General features: G+C 43.2%; 1 protein-coding gene across 1 annotated transcript in view; it reads left to right on the plus strand.

The window, feature by feature from the left end:
* LOC145393456 (endoplasmic reticulum aminopeptidase 1-like) overlaps positions 1–19,168 on the plus strand; it is a 172,777-nt gene that overhangs the window by 60,915 nt on the left and 92,694 nt on the right. Inside the window, exons 8-11 of the mRNA XM_080267555.1 lie at positions 5,382–5,565; positions 8,584–8,803; positions 17,856–18,023; positions 18,274–18,505. Coding sequence (XP_080123681.1) covers positions 5,382–5,565; positions 8,584–8,803; positions 17,856–18,023; positions 18,274–18,505 — 804 coding nt within the window. The remainder of the gene's footprint in view (positions 1–5,381; positions 5,566–8,583; positions 8,804–17,855; positions 18,024–18,273; positions 18,506–19,168) is intronic.

A 19,168-nucleotide genomic window follows, 5' to 3' on the forward strand; every position in this document is an offset into this window, starting at 1 on the left:
ATCATGGTATATCTGCTGCTAGGGAGCCTAAGGGGCAGAAGAATCTGATATTGCTGGAAGATAAAGTGAAAGTGCTGAACTTGATGCATCAGGGACAGTTGTTCACGGCTGTTGGGCGACATTTTGACGTGGACAAGAGCACAGTGGGTTACATCAAGAAAAATGAGAAGGCTATTCATGATGCTGATGCAGCTGGTGTAAATGGTAGTGCAAAGGTGGCAATAACTGTGCAAGATAAGAGTGCAAATGGAATCAGCCTTAAGTGTGTGGGTGGAGGACTGCCGCAGGAAGAATGCGGTGCTAGATAACATCATTGTCTGTGAGAAAGCATGGAGTCTACACTCACATTTTTCTCAGGACCTGCAACCTAGCACCTCGTCTGAATACCCACAGCCTGCACTGAAATTCCAGACAAGCAAGGGGTGGTTTGATCATTTCAAGAAGCAATTCTCCTTGATGGATATACAGTTCTCTGGAGAAGCAGCATCTGCAGAACATGAGGCCTTACCCTGCAGCTCTCAAGAAAAAGATTGAAGAGAAAGGGCACAGACCTGAGCAGAAGCAGCATCTGCAGGACATGAGGCCTTACCCTGCAGCTCTCAAGAAAAAGATTGAGGAGAAAGGGCACAGACCTGAGCAATGATTGTTTTGGAAGAAGATGCCCAGATACCCAGCTTGACCTACATCACTCAGCAGGAAGCATGAGCCCCAGGATTAAGGCCACGAAGGACCGTGTGACCTTCCTCACGTTACAACACCACTGGCCACATGATCAAAGCTGGACCTGTATACAAGGCCCCAGGGGGGCAGGGACCATAAATGCCCCCACCATACACCCCTCTCCTGGTGACAACTCAACGAGCTGCCTGGAACCACTGTCTGACTAATTGCATCTTCATTTCTGCAACATTTGCTGCCTTTCCTTTAACTTTTGCTTTGTTGAGCACCACCACTTCTCCTCTAAACCTCACCTTCTCTTCCTAACTGTGACTTAACTGTCTGAGGCAACTGATAGCAAACCCTTTTCTGTATCCTCCTAATTTCTCTGTACTCATTTCAAAGCCAAAGGTGGCTGTTGTGTAAATGTACGCAGTGACTTATCTCTCTCTCATGTTCCTGAACTTGACTCTTCTGAATTCTCTGCTCTCAGGCTTCAACTTTCCTGTCATTCTCTAACTAAATTTATTTGCGTTGATTACTTATCCCCTAATTCTGTTGCCTATGAAAAATTCTTCGACTGTCTTACTTCTAGGATTGAACACATTCTATCCATTTCTCCTTTGCACTTGACATCTCAAAGGCTTTTGATCGAGTCTGGCATAAATCTTTAATTTCTAAACTGCCCTCCTATGGTTTCTATCCTTCTGTCTGTGCCTTCATCTATAGCTTCCTTTCTGGTCATTCTATAGCTGCTGTTGTAGACGGCCATCATTCTTCTCCTAGATCTATCAACAGTGGTGTTCCTCAGGGCTCTGTCCTATCACCAACTCTCTTGCTTTTATTCATCAACAACCTTCTAAGCTGTACATCTAACCCTATCCACTCATACACTGATGATTCCACCCTTCATCTTTCCATTCGGTTCCCGCAATGTCCATCTCAGCAGTTACTTCAACAAACAAGGGATGTGGCTATAGGACACCTAATGTTTGACTTGGCTTGTATCTCTGGCTGGGGTAAAAATTATCTTGTTTTTAATGCATCAAAGACACAGTTCTTACACCCATCAGCCCAACAAAATCTTCCACAGGTATACCCACTAAATGTTTAATAATATCCAGCTCAATCCTGCATCACCCTTGAACATGCTTGGGGTTCCATTCACTTGGGACTTATCTTGGAAAGATCATATTACATCACTTGTAAGATCTGCCTCCAAGAGATTAGGTGTGCTAAGCTGACTCCGTACGTTTTTTACCCCTGCACAGTTGCTGACTTTATACACGGGTTTTATTCGCCCGTGTATAGATTACAACTTTCATGTGTGGGGAGGCTCCTCACATAAAGCTCTTCTCAATAGGGTGGAGTCAAAGGCCTCTAGTCTCATCAACCCCTAAAGACTCCAATTATTTCAGGAAGGGTACCTCCCCCAGCTGCAATTCGAGGGTGTTTTGGCGACTTTCACCAAGGGCAAATTGATTGTTCTGGCTAAAGAGGAAGAATTTACACACCTGACAACGCAATCCGCACCCCCGTAGGCCTAATGGTTATGACAGAATCGCGCATCAAAGTTAAAAAAAAGTTTATAATAGTTACCCCTCAAAAACAATCTACAACGTAAAAATTTTGATAACTACCTGTTTTCCTACTGAAACAGGCCATTTCAGAGTGTTTTGTCAGACCAACCATGAAAACGGGTGTATGTAGGTGTGGGGAGATTACTAGGCTCTGGGAAGATAAAGTAGGCTGTGGGAAGTAGGCATGTTGGTATGGGGGTTGGAAAAATAACCAACTTTTTGCATGAAAAGAAAGCACTTCAGTGTGTTCTGTAACATCTTGGTGGTCTGATACCTCTTAGGGGTCTGTAGGGGGTGGGAGAGTAGTGAGGGACAAGGAGGGAGGGATGGGGTAGGGTTTGTGGGGGACACACGGCTAACAGGGTGGGAGGAGGGGCAAGAGTGGGTGGGAAGGGACACAGGTGGTGGTGGGAGGAGAGATGCAGGTGTGTGGAGGGAGAAGGAGGGAGTGAAGTAGTGGGTGGCATGGAGGCAGCCCAGAGGGGGGGTGCCCCCCCATCCCCCGGGTTGGTCCAATGCCCCCTACACGCCACCTCAGGGGTGAGTTCTCATTGGCCTGAAGCCATGTACATCATAATCGGGGTGGAGGAAGCGCTTCACAGTCTTTTACAGGCCCCACTTAGTTGATGCGATTAGGCATTTTGGCATAAAACTCAAATCGCATCAATTGATGCGATTAGGCTTTTAGGGGTTAGCTCTCCTCATCTTACTGGCTCCCTTCAACCTCTGTCTCTCTGCCACACTGTTGCATCTTTATCTCTTTTCTGTCGCCACACCAATGGTCACTGCTCTTCTGAACTGTCTGCTTGCATCCCTCCACCTCTACGACGGGTGTGTAATACCCATCTGGCAACAAACTCTCATCCCATTTCTGTCCAACTCTCTAATGCAAGAGTTAACCATTACTCCCAGTCCTTCATTTATGAAACAGGTCAACTCTGGAACTGTCTCCCTCTGTCTGTATTTCCTACTTCCTATGATCTCCAGTCTTTCAAACACTGTGTCCAGGCATCTCAAAATGTATGGATCTTGAATTAGGCTCTCTTTTATATTGTTTTTTTTTTTTTTTTTTTTTTTTTTTTTGAAGGAATGGTTTGCGGGCTTCTGGCCTTTGGTTCCTTCTTCCTTGCCTTTATAAAAAAAAAAAAAAAAAAAACACAACAAGAGCAGGAACTTACTGCCAGTGTACTGGATGCTTAACAAGAAGGTCTGAATTACTAAGAGATTCTTCGGGGACTGGTTTCACATGTGCTTCTTCCCCAAGGTCAGGAGATACCAGAATGACCATGGCCTGGAGTTCAAGGTCCTCATGATCCTCAATAACACCAATGGACACCTCGACGATCGACAATGTGATGATGGGGATGTTCAGATTGAATTCGTGCCCCCCCAACACTACCTCCATCATCCAGCCCATGGACCTGGGTGTAATCTGGGCCATCAGAGTCATCTGCACCTACAGATCCCTGCCACATCATGTCGAGTCAGTGGACAACAATGATAATTTCGATCTGCAGCAGTACTGGCAGGGCTTCACCATTGATAACTGCCTCACCACCATTCAGGAAGCCTTTCATACCTGGAGAAGGAGGTTGTGAACGCCTGCTGGAAGAGCATCTGGCCAAAGTGCGTTCACAGTTACAAAGGCTTCTTTCCTGATGAATTCCAGACTGTGGCATTGAGCAAGGTTGTGACATTGGCATGAATCCTGGGCGGTGAGAGCTTTGACGTAGAGGAGCTCACTGATGCCCATTCAACACCCCTCACAGACAATGACTTGGAGGGGTTCACCAAGTCTGCCAGTGAGGATGATGATGATAATGAAGATGTGGCCGAGGAGGAGCAGCAGGGGCTGACCTTAGACCACCTAGCTACCATGGTCAGGTCAGTGAAGGATGCATATGAGTATGTCAACTCATGGGATCACTCTATGATGTAGACACTCAAGTTCCGGCAGACATTGGAAGCAGACAGAGGCAGCAGGTGCCCATCACATTGTTCCTGAGAAAGGAGTCTTGTCGACCTCCCACAGCCACAGTACAGCCAGCCATGGAACAGCCAGCTGCAGCGATGGAGCTGCCTCCACCTTCCACCCCAGCCACCTCTGAGGACCCTCCCTCCAGTGATTTTCCAGATCTCAGCCAGAGCTCATCCTGCCATGCGGTACAGAACATCAATCATTCATCGACCATCATGTACTGCATGGCAAACTCTCATCGTCATTATTGCATGGGTGAGTACGGTACACTGTACCCAGAAAGCTTTGTGTATCATCCTGTACTGTCTTCTTAGGGAGTTATTAATGTGCCATTAAATGTAATTACAGGTCTCATAGTGAGTCTGTAGGTAATGGGAGTAGCCAAAACAGTGAAACCAGCGATGTTTGCAGCAGGTACAGATTATTTTCTAATTTCACCCACATGCAGGGGGGGAGAGGGGAGGTCAGTACATACAGTAACTCCCGTGAATAGCGGGGATTGACTGTAGTCTGTACTCATTTTACATTTAGACAGAAGTGGGTGCATAATTTACATGTACAATACATAGCACACAAATTTACAAAAAAACATATTGTATTGATGAGCAATTGTGTATTTTTGAATGAATAATGTAATGATTCCACTCCTGTCTTTACAGTATTTTGTATTAGAATGAGCTATGATGATAAATTTCTTTTATAATTGTTGTTTGCTAAGAAATGACTACCACAGTATATCCATATCCCTTTCACCTTGTGGGCATCTTTTAAATTTATTCCTGTTATCTCCATATATATTTTTTTTTAAGCTTAGGAGGCTTGTTCTACCCCAGCCTGTCTAACTGAGCAGACCCATAAACCACAGGCAGTGGGCTGCCTTCCTGTGACAGACAGTCCCACATTTGGGTCAAAACAGGACCCATCCACTTGGTGAGGTGTAAAGATCAACTAAGGAGAGATTTTTCAAATTGGAAGGGTTTAGATGTTTGGTACAAAACATCTTTCCCAGGTTGGATAAAATCATCTCTAGTTAGCAAGAATAAAATATATTATAATGTCACCATAGCGAATGAGTTAAAAGAATACACCTACCCAAAGAATTATGTCATTGAAAGAATACACCTGCCCAGAGAATTATGTCATTGATATATCCTGTACCCCTACAGATCTTATTGCCATCCCTGACTTTGGAGCAGGGGCTATGGAGAACTGGGGCCTTATCACCTACCGGGAAACTGCACTCATGTTTGATTCCAACCACACATCATCAGAGGCACAACAACGAGTGGCAGTGGTTATAGCTCATGAACTGGCGCATCAGTGGTTTGGAAATCTGGTTACCATGGCCTGGTTAGTTTTCGGGATATTGTATTTTCTATCTATCTATCTATTGCCAGACGCCTCAATCCCGTTTGGGGTGGCCACAAACAAATCGCCTCCAAGTCGCCCTGTCCCCCGCCATTTCACTGCCCTGCTCCCAACTCACACCCCCCTCTCTCATATACCTCTCCACCCCATCCCTCCATCTCATCCTCGGCCTCCCCCTCCCTCTTCCCCCCTCCACCTCACTCACATACACTCTCCTTGTCAGTCTTTCACCCTCCATCCTCTCCACATGGCCAAACCACCTCAGTGTGTTCCTCATAACGCTTCCTATCACATCCACATCAACACCACAACGCTCCTTTATATCCGCATTCGTCAGCCTGCCTCTCCATGTGACTCCAGAGGCTCCTCTTAAATAACTCATTTCCACTGCTCTCACTCTTGACTTGTGTCCTTCCAACAACGTCCAAGCTTCACTTCCATACGTTAGAGTTGGTATCACAATACTGTCATGTAGTAAATTTTTCACTTCCATGCTCACTTCCCTGTTTCTTATTACTGCTTTCAAAGAACCAGCAACCTTTCTTCCCTGCTGTACCCTTTCAAGCACTTCACCCTCCAAACCTCCATCCTTACTCATCACACTACCCAAGTACTTAAACGTACTCACATTTTCCAGTTCCTCACCATCCAACCTCGCTGTACATTCACTGACTTCACCTCTCTCAAAGACCATCACTTTACTCTTCCCTACATTCACCTTTAGATTCCGTTCAGTTTTTCTCCCTTCACTTGTAATCTACTATTTTTATCTCTCACTCCTCAACTAACTTATTTGGCACCCTGTCTAACTCTCTTTACCTTTTTCCAGAACATTTTCTTACATTCCCTACACTTTACACTCATATTCCTTCCTAATTCCTCATCCACTCTCTTCTTAATCTCTCTTACTAATCTTTCATCCCTCTCTTCCTCTCTTCATATAGCTCTCTCTTCCATCTCTCAACTTCTTCCACACCCTTGTTTCTCATCCACTCACTATATGCTTTCCTCTTTTGTGCCACAGCCTCTCTCACCTCTCCATTCCACGATGCTCTTCTCTGCACCCCATTTCGTCGTCTTCTCACCGCACACACCACCTCACATGCTGCACCGATTTCGTCTGTGAATATCTTGCACACACCTTTCACATCCCCCATCTGCTCCAGTCCATATTCACCCAAACGCTCCTCCATTTCCCTCTTATATTCAGCCTTTTTTCCATCCTCTTGTAACCTTTCCACCCTCCTTGTATGAAGTACTTCCTCCTGTCCTTCCCTTCAATTATTTTTATATTTCAATTATTCTTTATTCAGTTATTATATTTTAGTTATTGTTAATAGTATATTAGACCATTTTTAATACAAGATAAGGGTAAATCCTTCACTGTTGTATATAACAAGTTACTTCAGTTGAAATTCATTTAAGAGTGTAAAGAAATGTTCAGTTTGGCCTGTAAAAAATTATCCCTCACCATTTAGGGAGATCTCTGTAGTACAGGTTGGGTTGTAAAAAAAGTATCCCTCACCATTTGGGGAGATCTGTGTAGGCTACTGTAGTACAGGTTGGAATGTAAAAAAGTATCCCTCACCATTTTGGTAGATCGTTATATGCTACATTAGTACAGGGTGGGGTATAAAAAAGTATCTCTCACCATTTTGGGAGATCTCTGTGGGCTACCAACACCATTTGGGGAGATCTCTGTGGGCTACCATCGCCATTTGGGGAAATCTCTAATAGCATTAAGGTGTGAAATATTACTAGCATGTGTCAAAATTCGCACTGGACGAGCAAGGATACATTCCACGTCTTCAATGTGGACATCTGTTCCTAGTTACACTTCACAGCTCACACCTGACAAGTTGACACACCAGTCCACCTCTGTTCCCCAGCTCTAACCTCCTCAGCCCTCACTCCTTAGTCATAGTCAGACTCCTCTAGCAACTGAGACATCTCCAACATACAGTATATCTATCTATGTATCTATATGGATATCACATGGGGAAAGGTGGTTGTTCAGTGATTTTTGTTGAGATTGAAATACTAGCACTGGCAATGACAAATTTGAAATTTAGGCTAAAGGCCATATTCTAGGTGAACTGTGAGGCTTCATAGCACATCTTTGCACTTTTCATCTTGTTATTAACTTGTATGCCAAACAAGTCTTTCTAGTATTGATGTAGTTTACATCAGTAGCATACATTATAAGGTCTAAGAATCTAGAAAATAAATTGATTGAATTAGTTTTTGTATTTTTCATATTTATAAGGGAAAAAAACATCTTTGTTGGCTTTTATCCTTAGATTCTTATTTCTTACCCTGCCCCCCAGAAAGCACATACAGTATATCTAAGATAATTTAGTGAGGAACCCTCCAATGTAAAGTAGAATATGTTTTGGTATAACGATGTTATGCTTTATTATTTAATCATGAGTATGAATGTTGTCCCTTTTTGGCATATGCCCTTTTTCAGTCTTTTCCTGAGAGCTTGGTATGAAGCCAGTGAATGTAAGAAAGAGATTAATCTGATTCTCTCTCTCTCCCTCTCTCTCTCTCTCTCTCTCTGTTTCTTTTTGAAGGAATCGTAAAATTACTGCACAATATGAACGATAATGAAAAATGCTATTGTAGATCATACCGAAGGTGAGTTTATTGTATATATACAATATTTATTATACATATGGCAGTGTAGGAGTGGTGGACTGCGGCGGCAAGCCAGTGACTCATCCAGATGACGCCTGCTGGGCTAGGCCACATAGATGTTCGCAGGCATATTTGCAATTGCAGAAGTGCTTCTGCAAGTGCAAAACTGTGAATTTGTGTAGAATTGTCCTAAGTTCAAATTCATAAATGAAATCACTCTTTCGCAGTCGCAGAGTTTGTGGTATTTGGAAGTGATTGTGGAGGTGCCCAGCTCTGGCATGTAGCAGTCACATACTTCAGACTTTGCTGTAAAATAACATAACCACAGAAGTTACCTGAAATCTTTCCTTAATCCTTAAGGTGGGACGACCTCTGGCTGAATGAAGGATTTGCCAGCTTTATGGAGTACATTGGTGCAGGAGTGGCTGAGCCAGGGTGGGCCATGGAAGAACAGTTTGTTGTGGATATATTGCATCCAGCCCTTGCCCTGGATGCCCTTCTCGCTTCTCATCCAATCTCAACACCTGTCACTGATCCAGCCCAGATCGAGTCTATATTTGACACAATATCTTATAAAAAGGTTTGTGTTTTTAGTTGCCAAGTGAATACCATGTTCTAAATACAGTATTGGTAGGCTACAGATTGATGGTTTCTGGCAGTAGCTGATCCTTTAAAATACCAAGTAAAAAATTATCAGTAAGACTGTATGTGCAGTGTAGCATTGTGTTTTGTTTGCTGTTATTACATTTTACATGAGAGAAAGACAGTCAACAATCAGAAAATTATAATAAGCATGCCTCATACAAGTTTTTCTGCAATTATTTTCACAAATACTTACTGCGCATAAATTTCTATGTAAAGCACAGTTGGCCCTCCATATTCATGTATTGGCTGTTTGTAGGACCATTGTGTACAAGTTAATAAACAGTCTCATAATACAGCTTAAGCAAGTCGGTTCTAATGTTTGATGATGTGTGACGGAACTGTAAGTGGTTTTTAGTCAAGCACTTAGATAAATTAAAATAAAGAAGCTGTTTTGGAGGGACACAAATCATTCACAGATTTTTGCTGTTCCCAAGCAAGTTTGTAACATATCCTTCGTGGATATGGAAGGGTTAACTGCACCTGTAGGGCAGGAGCATTAGCACAAATTCAAAGGGAACCTGAAAAAAGGTTTGAGTAAGATGATTTTTTCAGGAAAGCTACTGGGAACCATGCTAAGTTAAAATCCACAAGCATTCTAAACACTCCACATGAGCCAGCCATGTGGGATAAAAATCCAAGATGGCTGCCAATGACAAAAGATGCTTGTATATCTTTGGAATAAGAAGTCACAGATGGTCATATAATACTGTACCTCATTTTAAGAGTTTTGGGGTATAAGAAAATAATTTTTACCATTATTTTGATGATTTATTGACATATGTTCAAGATGTGAGCAAGGTAATGTAATATTTTAACAAAATGGTAAATTCAGCACATTTAATGTCAACAACCAGCACCAAGTTTTGCCAGCAGCAGTTATTGAACTACAGTAATCCCTCATTTATCCGAACTTAATAGAGCCAAAGGCATGTCCGGGTAGTGGCAACATTCGGATAATGAACACTATTCCCCTACCATACCCAGACCCTACCAATACCCAACCTCCAACCTATACTTAACCTATTTGTACAGTACCTATGCTTAATTTGGCAGTTTTCTGGTCATTCAGACATATTTCAACATCAAAACACACAAAGGAAAATCCAAAGTAATGCTAAACACAAAGAAAACCATGCAGAAAAACCACTGAAGACCAAAAAACCTTACCTATACACGATATCATGTACAGTACAGTTGTCAGCACAAATTCGCTGCAAGCCTGCTTGTTTGATGTGGGTCGTTTTGTCTGGCAACAATGTATAGGAACTAGTTGCCGCATAGACTATTTTATGCTCTAAAGACGTGTTTGTAAGAATTATTACTATAATTTGCCCAGAATGCAGTATTCTTTTTATCTGATTAGCATGAACATGTGCAAAAGACAACAGAAGAATGTTGTGGAATGATGAAACATCTGCTTTCTCCCTCGTACCCATCCCATGTCCTTTCCCACCCTCCTCTCCTCCTCCTCCCTGCTGCTCTCCTTCATCTCCATTCCTCTCTCCACAAACCCTATCTGCCTTATTATCCACGGTGCTAATCTACATAATGAACCACATTCTTCTCTATTTCTTGCCCATTCCTTTAACCTTTTTGCCTCTCTACATTCGAAAGTTTCTTGCCATGCCACAATCTTTTTCTCCCACTCTTTACTCCAAACATGATGCAGTAGTTCAAAACATTAGTGGTTCTGATCCTGCTTCATGAATCACTGAACAAAATGAGGAGAATGAGAACATTTTCCTAGGGAAGAGAGTGGGCGAGAAGTAGGAGGAATGGGCACAAATGTTTGTTTAACCCTTTAACCGCGGGCATTGTTTTGCCCTGACTGTCCTCTCCCACGGAGGTTTCAGCCAAATGTAAACAAACCTTTAACCCTTAATAACTCTGCACAGAATAAAGCTAGAGAAAAAAATAAGGTACCATTAGAAAGTACTAACCTTCAGCTTTCCATTGATGTAGGTTTCATGACTTTGTTGACTTTCACAGGACGGGCAGTGCCGTTAGAAGTAAGGGGTGTAAAATCACTATTTTACGCCCCACACACCAGTACCAAATGCCAACCACTCTCTGATAATAGTACTATAAACATATATGAACACTGCACATACGATAAACACCCACTCTGTGTTCACTGAGGTAGGTAAAAAGCACTGTAATTGCCCGCACTTCACTGCGGCATCACCCGCTCACTGACGTTTGGTTAGCGGCGATGTTTTCATTACTTCTAACTTCTAATACTATTTTACATATAATCTGGGCAATATACATTATATTTACACTGCACTTATTACTATATTGCGTCACTGTCGCATCACAGAATTACACAGGTGCCGCAGAATTACACAAGTGCCGCAGATTCTCTTATTACAATATCACTTATTATACTGGCCAATATTTACATTTTTTTCTAGGCAAAATATCCCTTATTACTACATTATCCATTATACAATTATTGGTAAAGCACGTCACTGTCGCATCACTGTATATCACTGTCACTTTCAGTATTTACTCAGAGAGTGGTACTCGGCAAAGCACGGAGTCGCACAGAGAGCGACTTGGCATTCCTGGCGCTGGTGTGTGCTCATTTTTCTCGTCCGAGGCCTCCGTATGGTGTTATGACATACTCTGCAGCGGCCCTGTGACAACCTGCCGCCTGCGGTAAGAGGCAATTTCACAAGCTGGTGCCGGCTCATGTAATTGCGGCACTCAAGACGGTCAGGTTGTGTGTCAGAGTGTCGCCTCGGGATCAATGCCGTCATCTGACCAAATCGTGCAAGCAGCTGCTGCACGACAGTCTTGGAGAACTGTCTCAGGGATGGTTGCCTTATGCCCCTGACTTGTGTCTTGTAGAGGATGAAGGCATTGAGCATGCACATATCGAGCATATGCAGGCAAGCCTTCCTGTACCATCGGGTGTTTCTCCTGAGACAGTCTATTTCGCCAATCATCATATCAGACTTATCAACAAGTCTCAGGTTCACATTGTAATCAATGACGGCATCGGGCTTCATGATTGGCTCTCCCGTCCTGTAGCTGACCTTCCCAGTTCTCTGCAATTCCCCCTTGTGGATGGTGCTGATCATATTCACGACCTTCTTGTCATGCCACCTGATCGCCAGAAGCTTGTCTGACTTCTTCAGGTGCACATCTCCCTTGGATGAGGATGATGCTTCTGGGAAACTTGGCCACTCTTTCCTATAGCTCCGTACAGTGCCAACAGTGTCAATGCCGTGTTCAGCCAGGTATTTGGAGAGTTTCGGTGCTGTGTAATAATTGTCTGTGTACAGCACATGATTCCCACCAAAATACCTCTCCATCAGCATTTTTACAATGGAGCCAGAGAAGCCAAGGGGGTCTTTCCTGTTCACGTCCATTGTGCCTGCAGAGTAGATCACGAAATCAAGGATATACCCCGTCTCACAGTCACACAGCACAAAGAACTTTATCCCAAAGCGGTGTCGTTTGCTGGGGATGTACTGCATGAATTTGAGACATCCTCTGAACAATACCAGGGATTCATCTATGACGACTTTTTGCATAGGATGGAAAAATCGCATAAATCGATCCCTAATCCTGTTGAGAAAATCCCTCACTTTCCACAAAGGGTCAGTTTGGGACGGGTTTCCATTGTCAGCAAAGTGCAGGTATCCTAGCAGCTGTCGGAACCGATCCCGTGACATATACTTCCCGAATGTTGGGATAGAAGTAATGCCATCCACGAGCCAGTACTCCTCCAGCTCATGTCTCTTTATATGGGGCATCAAGAACATCAGTGCAAAGAACACATACAGCTCTCTGATCCCGACAGGCAACCACGACACTTGCTTTGGTGAGCCAATAGGTCCCAGCCCTTCTGCTGCACACTGAGCTGCATACCTATTGGTCTCATCGCTGACATACTGCACAATTTCGTCATCCATGAAGGCCAGGAAGTACTCAACAAAATCATCTCCTGCATTGCATGGAAAGGCAGGCTGTATTCCCGCATTTGTCATGTCAAATGGCGGATTGTGTGGCTGAAAATCTGCACCGTCAGACCAAACAAATGCATCAACTTTCCCTGTGCGTGGTTCAGTGGAAGTGGCAGGTCGCATTGCACTCGTTTCCCCGTGAGAAGGAGCTGAGGTGGAGGCAATGGGTGAGGCAGGAGGCGAGCGGGAGGGGGGTGAGGCAGGAGGCGAGCGGGAGGGGGGTGAGTGGGGGGGTGGCGAGGGTGAGGGAGCTGGGCAGGGGGCAGGCGGGGGGGTTACTGACCTGGTGTGTGGTGAAATCTGACCCTTTCTTCCCCGCTTATCACCTCGCTTATCACCCCGCTTATCACCCAGCTTTGCCCTCCAACTGCCACGCATCCCCTTTGTTCTAGGCCGGCCTGCCCTGCTTACCCTGCCTGCACGGCCTGCCTTCCCTCGCTGTGCAGGCTCTGGGAATTCATATTCCTCAGATGATGTAGACTGAGGAGAGGGCACGGCAGAAGATGAAGATGATGTGAGGGCAATAGGGCTAGGGGAACGGGAAAGTGGTGGGAAATGCTTGCTAGGGCCTGGTGTAGGAGACGTAAGTCTGCGCTTCACTCCCTTCCCACGTGCAACACCAATTTTCCCCATAGGCGCCTTCCCTTTCCCAGAGTAACTTGGGGGCGGTGGGGGGGAAACTACACGCTCACTTTCATCAGTCACTGTCAATGCTAAAGGGTTCACCACCAATCACCGCAAAATTGTCACTACTTGCTGTAAGTGTATCACTCTCACTGCCACAATCCAGAGTTGTACTTACAGTTTTGTCCAGCTCTGTTCTAATTTCTGGAGTGCTCAACCCCTTCTGCCTCGCCGTCGGCAGTTCCTTCCTCGGTGTAGAGGTCGAAGGCACACTAGCACTAATCATTTGCGAGGAGGAAGCGAGCGACAATGAGTCGGGACGGAGCGCCATTATCACGCACAGAGCTGGACAGATACTGAGTGATGCGTGTCAGGGCAGGGGTGGGGGGGGCCTCCTCGGGGTGGGAGGAGGGAGGTGTGGGATGGCTGGCGTGAAAGAACTCAACAGCTACTCTTGCGTGAGACAATTTGCGCACAGGAAAAACGCGCGGTGTTCAAAATATTCACGAACATTCCAGAATGACACCCGCGGTTTGGTCCAGTTTTGTCAATGTCATTCTGGAATGACACCCGCAGTTAAAGGGTTAATTCCACCTACTGAAATAATAGCCACCGACGGTCAGGCTCACTCAAACAAACACCAGTAAGGAATGCATCACAAGAGTGAGACCTCAATGTCCTTATATGTCGCCGCTGTTGGTAGTGACAAATGATGGAGAAAAGAAAGACACCTAAAACAGAGTGGAAAGGAGACGAGGAGGGTGAGAATGGGACTCGAACAGGAAGGAATATTGATCATAAACCTTGGATATAGTTGGCAGCACTGTGAGCAGTTGGGAATAGGGCAGACTGGGTTTAATAAACAGACAAGAGAGAATTGCGATGCACCAATCGAGTTAGTGCCATAGATAAATAAATCAAGGTAGTGTGGGGAGAGGAGAAAGTGGAGAGGGGGTGGTAGGGGAGACATCAGGAGGAGCAAGGGGGAGAGAGGGGAAGGAAGCTTAGACACAGTTATAATGAGGAATACCAGAATATTACGGTCATATGTCTCTATCTCTCTATCTATGTCATTCCATAATTCTTCTGTCAACTCTTGCGCTTTTTATACTAATTAGATACAGCATACAGAGTATCATACTTTAGGTGGTCTCTAGTACTGTACTTCTTAAAAACACGTCTTCAAAGTGTACGTAAGTCTATGTGGCAACTAGTCCCCTTACACTGTTGCCAGACAAACGGACTCACATCACACGAGTAGACTTGCAGTGAACTTATGCTGACAACTGTACGCCTCCTTGTTTTGGTAGTGTTTTCTGATCATTCCGCCATATTGACAAAAAAACTTGTAATGACTGAAACGAAACGTAACAAATTAATCACGCTCGTCCGACCGAGATTGGATCTCAGGCCCTCGTGCATCATGCAGTCTTACGTTACCACTGAGTCAAAGAGAGGATTCCCACTTTGCCTCTAGGCAATGCAGGCCTTTATAGACTCATTACATCACTCTTTTATCCCCCTGGTGATTAACCCCTTCGCACACGATGATGCAATGCAAGTCAATCCTTGCAATCTGAAGAGTAACCTGTCACGGGGTTTTTAAAATAAATGCAATTATTATTTATTTAATGTTCAATAATACTGAACAGCAGGAACAAGAATTGTCTTGCTAAATCAAGCAATGATTACTTTACGCTGGCTTGCTTCGCACGATTCTCTAAGAACGAGAATTTATAAACTTTCTCAACAGTACACAGCAGAGACTAATTACTCAATTGCTGTTTATTAGTACTGTTAGCCTCTGGAGAAAGTTACTTCACCCCTGACAATAAATAACTAATACTATTAACGATATAAGGTTCTTGCTGATGCTTAACTCCTAGAAGGCACAACGGATTTTAAGCTTAATACAACAAGACTGGCCTAAGTACCAGTTATGAATGGCAAACGTTTGTGCAAGCTAGGAGCTATAAGAGAAATAAGCTTAATTGCGGAGAAATGAAACACGAGTTTACATTACATTAAGCTCAAGAAAAAGAACTGTTAAATGTATTGATTACAAAAATAAATTTAACGTTACATTTCAAAATCAAATTAATGAGATCGCACTCACTCACTCACTCAAAAGCTAAATTCTTACACCTAAGAAAAAACACCTTAACTAAACTCTTAAGTCTAGGAAAAACGAAAAGAAATACTGGTCAATGAATGCAGTGTATCACCAACGAAGGGTGGGAGCCTGGAGAACTGTAGTCTAGTGGAGCCTGGGTGCTAGCTGACCTCTCACTGCTGGAGCACAGAACCTCACTCCATCACAGCAAACACTTGACTAAATAAACTCGTGGGAAAAAGGGAGCGCTAGGGGCCGCATTTTTAATGGCTAGAGTGAGCGAAACGCGGCCAAAACAAATCGCTCAGCGGAAGCGCTAATGTCTCACACAAAGACGATCACATGACAATGAAAAATTGATTTGAAAGGACTCCCAACTGAATGAGCGGTTACTGAACGATAAACTGGGATTCCACTTGAGTTCGTAGTTTCCCACAAAAGCCAATGTCACTAGCCGACTCGTGACATAACCAATGATGCAACATGACGCATCTTCCCTATAAATGGTCGTAGAACCATTTCTCGTGGATGGATTTTACGTCAAATTTGGTTGAGTCAAACCTGAGGGTAGCCACATCTAGGGGAAATATATGCCAACATCCACAAGCTTATCAGAGAGGGAAGCGGCCTATATGTATCTGTTTCATTATGATAAATTAAGTCTTTACATATCAGGACAGCAGAGCGAGGAGGGAGAGCGGCGGGAGGTGGGGGAGGGCTGGAGGTGGGGGAGCAGGGTGAGGAGGGACAGCAGCAGACAGCGAGTGATGTGTAGATGAAGTTATGCTGTGTGTTGTTATTGTTTGTGACCTACTTACCGTAATGAAAATGTTGCTTTTACTGTATTGTTTCTGTGACCTAACAATGCATTAATAATGTTGAGGAACTTTCACAATGCTGTGAAAGAAGCAAAATTGAAAGAAAATCCACGTAAGCAACAAGAACAGCACTGTATGTATTTGGGGAGAAGTAAACAATGCTTCGGCCCACTTAGGGCTCAAATGTTGTTTACTTCTCCCCAAGTATACTGTTTTTGTTTTTTACATGTATTTTCTTTCAAATTAATATTGTTGCTTTTAAGTCTAGAGTAGCATGACTTTCCAAATGGGTAGACTTTTCCAGAGTCCAGGAACGTAACCCCCAATATCATCATTGTTTCTTTTGGGAAAATTATGATTAACGTGTGTTTAGAAAACGCGACCTCTCCAGGAACACAACCCTCGCGTTATTTGAGAGGCTACTGTATTTACACAAAGCGATCAGTGAAAAATATCGCCGCTTGAAGATGTGGGTCAGCGTGACAGCTGCTGACTCTCACACAGACAGAATCTGCCCGGCCCAAAAACCTGATAGGGTTAAAGGTAGTGGACTGTGAATGGTAGGTGATTCTCTTATGCAATTATCTCCCTGATTCTTCTGACTCCCTTTTTCGCTTTTTTATGTACGATGGCATGATGTAATGTTCTTTGCACTATTTATGAGCTGGAACTGGCAACACTTTAGATAATAGCTTTTCATCAAGTCTCTCAAATCAGCACTAATGTTCAGTATGATAAGTAGGCTTCTTTCTGTGACAGTACTGTACTTTGGTCAGAGGTGATTGGCTTATCACAAATATCACACTGTTCTTCTGCTGCCATCTTGTTCCATTCACACTGTCTTCAGTCCATCTGTGTACTTCTGCTTCTACACTTCAATCTGTATCCAACCTGAAAAATAAAAATATCTGATGAACTTTAGTTTATAAACTCGTTGCAAAATTATCAATACAGATTTTCTGTTTTTTTTGCATTTGGCACACGTTCTCAGTGTATATCAGTGATGAAGGATTCTTAGATTAATAGCAGAAATGGATTTATCACTTCTTAAAACCTGTTAAAGGTGATATTACATGACCAAGTGTGAATTTTAGTCACTAAGCTACTGTATATGTGCACCCCATGCGATTGGTGGCCATCTTGAATTTTTCATCCCACACTTTTAGCTTACATGGAATGTTTAAAATGTTTGTTGATTTTGACATATGAGGCTTCTGTGTAGCTTTCCTAAAAAATGAGCTTTCTCGAGTTTTTTTTTCCAGGTGTATCGTCAATGCTTCTGGGCTACTGGTTGTTAGGTTGGCATTGCTACCAGTTTTTTATATACAGTCATTAGTATTGTGTGCATTTACCATTTGGGTAAACTTTCTTGTATAATGTATTTTCAAGCAAGTACTCTTCATTTCTTACCCATGTATGTTAGTGTTGTTGTGATGTAATCACCATTTATTTGTTCAGGGGGCATCTATCATTAGCATGCTTGAGTCATTCATTGGGCGACAGCTACTACAGGAAGGACTGAGGCACTATCTTGATTCCCATCGCTACTCCAATGCAGCCACTGATGACCTCTGGAATGCACTCACTAAAGTCACACAGAAGCATGATAACATCCTTGACATCAAGGTATATGATAGGCAGCTGTTATGATGTATGATGGTAGTGTATTTACACAGAGAAATAAGAACATTCTGAAGATATTAAAAACTAGAATTTCTCTGCTAAAAAGTATTACCCCATAACTATAGTAACGTGACATGTCTATTGTACTTGATAATATTTCCTTGTAATAATTTACTTCATTACAGAACTAATAGAAATCCAGTGGGGTTGTAAGAGTGATGAAACCTCAACATATACATTGGTATATTGTCAGGGCATTATGGACACTTGGACACTGCAAGCTGGCTTCCCACTCATCTCTGTGACAGTGTCAGATGGCCATGTAACAGCCAGCCAGTCACGTTTCTTGGTGTGTGAGGAAAATGTTACTGACCCAAATGAACCTCTGAACACAACCATTGGATACAAGTGGCATGTCCCCCTCACTTATGTCACCAGCCAGTCTCCAGACAACCTTACCATGCACTGGATGAACCTCACTGATGGTAGGCTCAATTTGCATTCAGTTATATATGCACTGGTATTGACTGCATTATCATTGCTCTCTTATCATTTTCTAAACTGACATCATTATTATATTCAGTGGCCTGCTGCCTTCTCCACCTTGCTACACACACACACACACACACACACACACACACACACACACACACAAGAATTATACTAACTGGAGATTTTAATACAAATATAAATTGGAATACTGTAGATATAATCAGCCAAGAAAACTGTTGGGACCAAAAGCTCCTGGATCTCGTGCAAGAGTTTTTCCTAATGCAACATGTGAGGGAAACCACCAGAAAAGGAGGACTCGATGTACCTTCAATGCTAGATCTCATATTTACTAGGCAAGAAAATGATATTGACAGTTTAATATATCACCCTCCACTCGGCAAAAGCGACCATGCAGTACTAAATTGCAACTTCAGGATAGCATATCACAGAGTTAACAGCAATGAAAGTTACAAAAAGAGCCTAAACTATAAAAAGGGAAATTATCATGATCTAAAGAAGTATTTCTTAGAAGTTAATTGGGAATATGAGCTTAGTGGACAAGATTTAAATGCTGTATATAAAAAATTCTGTGAATTTTATGAAATAGGAGTCCAGAAGTACATCCCACAGCAGAAAGAAGCAGATAAGAAAATACA

Source organism: Coenobita brevimanus, chromosome 24, assembly GCF_032717465.1.
Source record: "Coenobita brevimanus isolate Jiangsu-jjx chromosome 24, ASM3271746v2, whole genome shotgun sequence".
In the NCBI taxonomy this organism is placed as follows: Eukaryota; Metazoa; Arthropoda; class Malacostraca; order Decapoda; family Coenobitidae; genus Coenobita; species Coenobita brevimanus.